This window comes from Microtus pennsylvanicus, chromosome 5 (assembly GCF_037038515.1).
Source record: "Microtus pennsylvanicus isolate mMicPen1 chromosome 5, mMicPen1.hap1, whole genome shotgun sequence".
NCBI classification, from domain to species: Eukaryota; Metazoa; Chordata; class Mammalia; order Rodentia; family Cricetidae; genus Microtus; species Microtus pennsylvanicus.
Window position 1 is genome coordinate 95062122 of NC_134583.1, and position 10048 is coordinate 95072169.

The window sequence follows — 10048 nt, forward strand, 5'->3', positions numbered from 1 at the left end:
ACACCTCAGTACAGATGAAGCAGAAAAAAATGACCTAAAATTAACCTTAGGAGAATATTTGAGGCCCTTAAAGATGAAATAAAAAATTCTCTTAAAGAAATGAAAGAAACGACATATATATATATATATATATATATATATATATATATATATATATATACTACTCCTGGGCATATTCTCAAAGGGCTCTTAACTACAGGGATTATCAATGTTCACTGACATCATATTCATAATTTCTAGGAAATGAAAGCATCCTAGATATCCACAAGATAATGAATATGTGTTGAAAATGTAGTTCATTTTTATAATAGAATATTATTTAGTTGTTAAGAAAAATGAAATTTGAGGTAAAGAGATGACATCAGAAACAGTCAATCTGAGTGAGGCAACCCAGATTTAGAAACACAAGAATTGTCTCTTTTATAGCATATAGCCTCTTTTAAGCTTTAGATATGTGTGTTTCATTTATTACAACCATGGAGGTTAAGAAGCTGGTAAATAGCCAGGGAGTGGGGAGGGGAAGAGCAATAGAATATAGTGTTATAAAATAATAAAGAGAAAACCAGAGGAAAGAATTAACTGGGAGATTGGAATGGGAGTGAAGGGAATAAATATGGGGAGGGACAATTGACACTAAAGATATTTCCAAAGCTATGTGCAGAACAACTACTGTAAATGATTTCTAAAATATACACATATATGAAAGGGATAGAAATTGCATTATAATATGTGGGGGAAGAAAAATTCCCACGTAAACTTATATATTAGTTAGTGAGACCCCTACTACCCAAAATTGGTCAGAGCTTTACGCAGTCTTTGGCCAAAGGGGATCCATAGACCTCTCTAAACCTCACAGTTTATTGTTAATGCTATTGGTCATCTTTCTAACTTGACAGTAAGGCCCTACTCCTGAAGACAACAATTACTTATGTTGTCTAACATCTAATATCTACTGGAACAAATGGAGAAATTAAACTGTTGCCTAACTAGAAGCTTCACCCCTAATGACTAGAGTTCATAGTTTGCCAGGTACTACCCATGCTACCAGAGGAGAAAAGCAATCATCAGCCTGACATAAGTACAAATTCTGAGAGACAGCACAGTGACTTGCCTGCAGGATATACTGGTGCATTAGTGACGCAAATAGTATGAGAGAAGCCAAAAACATTTGGATTGGATTTTAGGTTCTCTGCATGACATGGAACCTATGCTTGACAAACCTAAAGGGGCCAAGAACCTATGATTGGTAAGCATGGGCCCTAGGGGAAAACATACTATTATTAATGAACACAGCAATGAAATGACCATGATGGATTATGATATACCTGTAGATCATTACATTGGTCAACCCTCATCATAGAAATTTCTTCTTTCACTAAAATCACTAATAATTAACTGAGAGCAACAATTGGACAATTGCAGAATGTGAGAGACTTTGCAGCACTAATCCTTAAGAGGGGTATCTTTACAAACTTTCAAGGCTAAGGAATCACTGTGGAAGAAGAGACAGAAAATTTGTAAAATTCAGAGCAACCTCTGCAGGAGCAGACCTGAACCAAAAATCTCTGCCAGAGCAGGCCTGAGGCAGCAATCCTCACAGGAGCAGGTACAGGGGAGTGAACCACTGAGGGAGGAGGCCCAAGCCAGAGACCTCTGCAGGTTCAGGACTGAGGCAGCGACCTCTGAGGGAGCAGGCCTGAGCCAGATAAGTCTAAGGGACAGGGCCCAAGCCAGGGACCTCTGCAGGAGCAGGCCCAGGCCGGGACATCTATGGGAACAGGCTTGAGCTAGTGAGCTCTGTTGGAGCAGCCCTAAATCAGCAATCTCCGCCTGGAGCAGGCCTGAGGCAGCGACCTCCACAGGAGCAAGTACAAGGGAGCCACTGATGAGGGAGTGAGCCTAAGCCAACCTCTGCGGGACTGGGCATGAATCAGTGACTTTTAAGGTAGCAGGCCTGAGCCTAAACCAGCAGTCTCCATTGGAGCAGGTCTGAGGCAGTAACCCCCATAGGAGCAGGTACAAGGGGGTGACCTCTGAGGGAGCAGGTCCAAGCCAGAGTCCTCTGTGGGTTCAGACATGAGTCAGGAACCTCTGAAAGAGCAGGCCCAGGCATCAACAGAAGCAGGCCTGAGCCAGTGACCTCCACCAAAGCAAGCCTCAACCAGTGATACCTACCAGAACAGGCCTGAGGCAGCAACATCCACAGGAGCAGGTACAAGGGAGCCACTGCTGAGGGAGATGTCCCAAGCCAGAGGCTTCTATGGGACTGGGTGGGAATAAGCAACCTCTGAGATAGCAGGCCTGAGCCAGTGATCTCTCCTAGAGCAGGCCTAAACCAGTGACCTCCACCAAAGCAGGCCTGAGCCAGTGACCCATGCAGACCAACCCCAAGGGAGTGAACTCAGTGGAAGCAGCCCCAAGCAAGCCACCTCCATGTGTACCCCTGATATTGCACAGCAACCCCATGGAGTGCTGAGTGACCTCCAGGAACACCAAGTGACCTCCGTGATTATTGAAACAATGGCTCTGGCTGCAACACAAGGAGCAACCATCTGAGCCTTGGATCCACTGGCACCTGAAAGATTGATCACTAGAGTCACAGACAGCCCCAATTACACCAATCAGAGGAAGAGATGGTTAGACATGGTTAGAATACACTCAGCCCCACAAAGAGCAACATGACACCAATAAAAACTAGTGGCCCTACAACACCAAGACTTGAGCAACCAAACATATATGAAGCAGAAGAAAATAACCCAAAAAATTACTTTAGGAGAATGTTTGAGGCCCTTAAAGAGAAAATGAAAAATTTTCTCAAAGAAATGGATGTTACAGGGAAAGGGCTCACTGTTTGTTCTGGCTGCCCGGCTATCTTACACCCGAAATAACCACACAGAAATTCTATTAATTAAATTACTGCTTGGCCTATTATCTCTAGCCTTTTATTGGCTAACTCTCACATCTTGATTTATTCCGTTTCGATTAACCTTTATGTCACCACGAGGTCGTGGCTTACCGGAAAAGATTCAGCATGTCTGACCTGGTGTCTCCATGGCAGCTCTCTGACTCTTATTTCCTCCCAGAATTCAGTTCTGTCTTCTACCTAAGTTCAGGCAAAGCAGTTTCTTTACTGATTAACCAATGAAAGCAACACATAAACATAAGGACCTCCTACCTACACCATTTCCCCTTTTCTGTTTAAACAAAAAGGAAGGCTTTAACTTTAACATAGGAAAATTACATATAACAAAACAGTTATCAAGCAAGAATTACAGTTACAATATTTATATCTATTTTATCTTTTATCATAAAAAAGAAAACTATAACTATTCTTCAACTCTTATCAAAGATAGGATATAATATTACCTATGTAAAATGGAAGTAAGCAACTTCCAAAACTCTAGAAATGACAGAGACATCTTGCTGCCTGTACAGTCACCCAAAGTTCTTCTGTACCGCTGGGGCATCCATCTTCAGCCTACAGGTCCATAGTATCCAGCAGACATTTCTATGAAGCAGCAAATTTTAAAGACAGTTCAGTGACTTTCTTTTGTGTCCTGCAGAATGTCTCACAGACTCTTTTATGAAACAGGAACCCTGAAGTATCATCTCATCTTTAGACAAGTTCAGCAGTCATCTCTTTATGGGTTCTTCATGTTCATTTTATGCATCAGTCCAAGCAAGAGAAGTTTTTTCCCCAAATGGCTAACCAACTCCATAAGGAGCCTCTTTGATGACCATCTTCCTCTTGAAGTAGATTGGTGCTGCCAGGAGCAGACATGTCTCATTGTCATGAGAAGTTCTAAGTTATTAAAGCATTTTAAATGCCATATTCTTTGAAATATATAAAGAATGCCTATCTAACTAAAATATATCTTAGTACATCTAGAAAATTTAACATGACTACAAACTTAACTATTATCGATGATTGTCATTAACAACCTATATTTTCTAATTATACATTACATTTTAAATGAACTATGCAATCACAATACTTTAATCAAGATTAAAAATACATACACTTATAACAAAATTGACCTTAAGTTTGTATCAATAAATCAAGATTTATACCAATGCAAATTATTCATATCTATATCATAGTCCCCTTTAAATGTAAAAGAATATTTATAAACAATATTTGGGAATATGGGCATAATTTTTCTCTCCAAACTGCTTCATGCTGTATGGGAGCGCTGTTAATCAGGTTTTTCATGGTGTAACCTGTATGCTAGGTTCATCTCAATCAGCAGTTGAGTGAAGTATTTTTTTAAGGGTGTTTACAAAAACCTTTCAGGAGGGCATGGTCTGTCATACCATATTGGTCTAGAAGCAATCCACGGGGTCTCATCCTCTGAAAACAAAAGAAGAACCCCTTTTCCAAAGCATCATATCCTTAGACCCAAATTCTGAAACCATTATACTTTTATAATAATGTACATGGTGGTTTAGCCTAGCAGCTCATACAATGAAATGTCTCTCTGCACTTAGCTCCTTCACAGTCAAAAAAAATTAAACACAATAATATACAGAATCCAGACTCTCTGTGAATTTTTCATTTGTGTCTGGCTTATTTTTCTTTACTTCTTTTAATCTATGACTATCTGTACACTGTCTCTTTTAAGACTTTACCCCCCCCCCCTTTTTTAAAGCATTAGCTTCATTTTATGACTCTCTATACTCTTTTTCTTCTCTCTCCTAAGCTTATGTATACTCATCCAACACTGTGACCCATTTAGAGGTATCAAGGGAGGAAAGTATTTTCTGAGAAAGAATTATTGGGGAAAGGAATGGCACCAGCATGCAGTGGTGGAAGGAGGTGGAGTAATGGACTGACAGAAGTGGGCCAACCAGAAAAAAGGTGTAAAATGCTATAATGAAAAGTCTATTACTTCGCACACTTATTTAATACACAGGGAAACTGTTTAGGATATATTATATAAGAGAAGAAACTCTTTTCAATAAAAATAAAAATAAGGTAAACCACCCATTAAAACTATTTCCTAAGATTTCTTGATATGTCATAGAATGTACCCAAAAGAAAGTAAAATATAAAGATTTGTTACTAATTTTAAAATTCAAAACAAATTAATAAGAGTAAAGCAAAATTATGTGTGTATATTAAAGTAACCAATGTGATTCCCATGGGTCATTTAATTGCTTCCTCCACATAATGAAGGGACAGAAGCTATAAACAGACTCCTGGGAGAAGTCTCTAGCACCTCATAGGTCTGTATAATTTCCTCCAGATCTGCATATGGGTATGAAACACAAATACAAATTCATACTGCAGTTTTGAAGAAATGAACTTCAGGCCATGCTTCAATGATCAATTTTTTTTTCAGTGGTAATAGTTAACATCAGACCAGAGGATTAGATAGGAGCTTCAGAATCGGTGAGAGAAAGTATTCAAAGATAAACATTAGACTGATATAGTTTTAAATTGTAAACTCTGTCTTGAGATTTTCGCTGATATCTCTTATTCAGCCTTACAGCTAGACTTTACAAAATATGTGGCAGTGGCGACATTTTCATAATATTACCCATAAAGCAGAAATAAATTATGGTTAATTTAGACATTGATCTATGTTAGTGCTTATTCTTCTAATTTCTCTGCACCGAGAACTTAAAATTTTTTGAATACAACTAGGAAAGCATGTACTTGTAATCATATATAAGCATCATTCCATTGCTGACTTTATATAAGACTAAATGTTTCTCCACAAGAAAATGGTAAAGGGTGAATATACAGTAAGAAGTATAATTTATGTCAAAGCAGGGGCAGATGTATCCACTCTGAGTTGTTGAAAAAGTGAAAATATGTTCAGTAGATTCCTAAAACTAAGTTCTAAGTGAGTATAGACATTTTCACCATAGGCAATTTATTGATTGCTCTCATGTGATATGCAAAGTTAATATTTAAAAAACTGACACGACACTGATGTTTTATATTTAGAGTATGTTTGTCTATTATATTTAGAATATGGTTCTATATCACAGGAGGCAATTAAATAACCTCAAAACACATAAATAACAAAGAAAAGGAGAAAAGTCCTTGTTTAAGTGACAAAATACAATTGAATGAATGAACCTGTTTTAGTATTTTTTCTGAATTCATATTACTGAGAGGGGATAATAAGTGCAATCTAACTATTTAAATTGGTTGTTGGCAGGTGACAAATGTCAAGTATTAAACTTAATTGAGTTCAGAGGTGAACTAGAAGATATATTTATTTGTTGTTCATTTATTTTGTTTGTTGTTCATTAATTAAAATATATACAAAACATTTTTCATTTTTATCTAAATTTTATGCAATATATTTTGATAATGTTTTTCCCTCCTTAATTACTCCTAGATCCTCTCTACTCAACCAACTTTATATCTTCTCTCTCTCTCTCTCTCTCTCTCTCTCTCTTTTTCTCTCTATCTCTATCTCTCTATCTCTTTGTCTCTCTCTCTCCCTCACTCCTTCTCAAAAAAAATCTCACCAAAGGAAAACCAAACAATCAAAATGCAATAGAAGAAATATTTGAGAAAAATCTCACAAAGACCCTGATGTTCTTTTGTATTGTCCAATTCCTCATGTAAATGGTAGACTTCATTGGAGAAAAGTAACTTTTTCTTTTCCCATGTGTGCCATTTACAGATTGTGTCTTGTTTAGAAGTTTAGGCCTGCATCTACTGTCCCATCTTCATTTTAGGGCCCCTTCTGGCTGTAACTTTTGAGTGCTGACATAGTCTCTGTGAGTTCGCATGTATATCAGTCTTGTTGTGTGTGGAAGATACTGTTTCCTTAGAGCAACCCATCTCTTTGGGTCTTTCAATCTTTCTACATTTCCCACATAGTTTCTTCAGCTCTATGAGGAGAGGTTTAATGAAAACATCCTGTTTAGGAGAAGGTTCTCCAAAGTGTTTCACTCTCTGCGCACTGATGAATACCACTTTTAAATGTATTACCTTTTAGATTTAATAGTATGTGACCATATATGTAGCAAACACATTAAATTGGCATTCAAAGTCAAGAGCTTGGTTGAGAATCTTTCCAAAATATATTAATACAATTAATGTTTACATCGTGTGTTTATATTTCTCAATTTTATGTTCATTATTTTAATATTTCTTTTCTTTCTCATTGCCACAGAACATCAAGTGGCTGGAATATGACAATGATGAAAAACAGGACAGAAGTAACACAGTTTATCCTCATGGGACTGACCAATGACCCAGGCCTGCAGCTTCCCCTCTTTATCACCTTCCTTCTCATATACATCATTACCCTGATTGGTAACCTGGGGATGATCCTGTTGATTTTCTTGGATTCTCGGCTTCACACCCCCATGTACTACTTCCTTGGTAATTTGTCCCTGGTTGATTTTGGTTACTCTTCAGCTGTTACTCCCAAAGTCATGTCTGGGCTCCTAATAGGAGACAAGATCATGTCTTACAATGACTGTGCTGCTCAGATGTTCTTTTTTGCAGCTTTTGCCACTGTGGAAAATTTCTTGTTGGCTTCAATGGCCTATGATCGCTATGCAGCAGTGTGTAAGCCCCTACACTATGCTTCCTCCATGAATACAAGTGTGTGTGCGTATCTGATCATGGCCTGCTACGTTCTTGGTTTCTTGAATGTCTCAGTCTACACTGGAGATACATTCAGTCTCTCCTTCTGTAAGTCTAATGTGGTTCATCATTTTTTCTGTGATATGCCAGCAGTCATGGCTCTCTCTTGCTCTGATAGACATGTAAATGAGCTGGTTCTTATTTTTCTAGCTAGCTTCAATATATTTTTTGCTCTCATAATAATATTAGTATCCTATATTATAATTTTTATAACAATCTTAAAGATGCATTCAGGAGCAGGACATCAGAAAGCTTTATCTACTTGTGCCTCCCACTTCACTGCAGTCTCTATTTTCTATGGGACAATAATATTCATGTATCTGCAGCCCAGCTCTAGACATGCAATGGACACTGACAAAATTGTGTCTGTGTTCTACACCATGATCATCCCTATGTTGAATCCTCTAGTCTACAGCCTGAGGAACAAGGAGGTCAAGAGAGCATTTATGAAAATAGTTCTAAAGGAAAAATAATCATGATGATTATAGCATTATATGTTTTGTGGTATAAATGATTTAAATTCATTTTTAACAGATCTCATGCTTAATTGTATTTAATAATACTAGTTTAATATCTGACTTCTCATCATGCCCCTGCATATCATTTTCTTTCAAGAATCAGAAAACTTTATATTTAGAATTGTAATACATCAATACAAATATTTTATATTTTTGAGTTTGATGTTTCAAAAAGAGTCATTTTATCATTATTATGTAATGATTTCTTTTTGCTTTCTCTTTTTCATGTATTGTAATAGTTAATCTTTTTTGTCAACTTGACTGGAGTCTTAATTCTCATTGAAATATACTTCTAGGGATGTCCTCTAGGATGTTTCAATGTTTTCTGCATTTTGTTTTATTTATTTTACTTTTATTTTATTTACTTATTTATTTATTTTATTGAAAAAAAATTTCCGCCTCCTCTCAACCTCCCACTCATCTCCCCCTCCCCCCACTCCTCTCCCCTCCCCTCACTCCTCTCCCCCTTCCCCCACTCCTCTCCTCCTCCCCCCAACTCCTCTCCCCCTCCCTCTCCAGTCTGAAGAGCAGTCAGGGTTCCCTGCCCTGTGGAAAGTCCAAAGTCCTCCCCCCTCCATCCAGGTCTAGGAAGGTGAACATCCAAACTGGCTAGGCTCCTACAAAGCCAGAACATGAAGTAGGATCAAAACCCAGTGCCATTGTCCTTGGCTTCTCAGCAGCCCTCATTGTCCACCATAATTAGAGAGTCTGGTTTTATCCCCTGCTTTTTCAGTCACAGTCCAGCTGGCCTTGGTGAGCTCCCAATAGATCAGCCCCACTGTCTCTGTGGGTGGGTGCACCCCTTGTGGTCCCGACTTCTTTGCTCATGTTCTCCCTCCTTCTGCTCCTCATTGGGACCTTGGGAGCTCAGTCCGGTGCTCCAGTGTGGGTCTCTGTCTCTATCTCCATCCATCACCAGATGAAGGTTATATGGTGATATGCAAGATATTCATCAGTATGGCTATAGGAGAGGGTCATTTCAGGTTCCCTATCCTCAGCTGCCCCAGGAACTAACTGGGGACCTCGCCTTGGGCACCTGGATTCCCCTCTAGGTCCAAGTCTCTTGCCAACCCTAAGATGGCTTCCTTAATTAAGATATGTGCTTCCCTGCTACCCTATCCAACCTTCCTTTATCCCAATCATCCTGTTTCCCCAAGTTCTCCTCATCCTACCCTTCTCACTTTTCTCTCCCCATCTCCCCTTACCCCCTCCCACCCCACCCTCAAGATCCCAATTTATTTTATTTTTACTTTTTATTGTAGTTGTTATGAACTTCCTTGTTAACCTAAATACTTATATTTATAATTAGTATATAAATGAGAAAAATGGCTTTTACCTTATTTTTCATGACATCAATACAAAAAGAAATATTTCTCTATTCTACATGTTGACTGTCAAGATTCCAAAAATTCATGACATAATTTAGTTGAGTCAATATTTTAATGTTATGGACCATTCCTTCTTGTAACATATTTCTGCTGTGCATGTTTTCTGAAACACTAATTATCTGAAGACATTTCATCCCAAATGTATATCTACAAGGGACTATTTAAAATAACTTAATCTTAACAGCTGATATTTCAATGTCATCATAAATCAATGCAAAAGGCCCTAATTGATATTAAACAAACCAATAAATATGCCAGCATCACAGAAATGCAAATACATTATTAATTAATTTAGAGACAGCTCTCTTGACATTTAAAGGTGATTTGTCCTCATTCACCCAAGACGTCAGCAATGTTTATAAGGCTGATTTAAATCAGGAAACTAATATGCATTTAAGATGTATAGAATAAATACAGTTTAGAATAAAGTTTTTAAAATAAAATGTTAGGCAAAAGTGTTGCCTGCAAACTTTTTTTTTTATTGAGAAAAGGAAAAAAAAAACAAGTTTCCGCCTCCTCCTAGC

At 37.9% G+C, this 10048-nt stretch overlaps 1 protein-coding gene across 1 annotated transcript; it reads left to right on the forward strand.

Annotated features, from left to right (window-relative positions):
• Positions 1-7158: 7158 nt before the first annotated feature.
• Positions 7159-8091, forward strand: LOC142851117 (olfactory receptor 5B3-like). The gene has a single exon (XM_075975024.1). The coding sequence runs from the start codon at positions 7159-7161 to the stop codon at positions 8089-8091; it is 933 nt and encodes a 310-aa protein (XP_075831139.1).
• The last annotated feature ends 1957 nt before the right edge of the window (positions 8092-10048 follow it).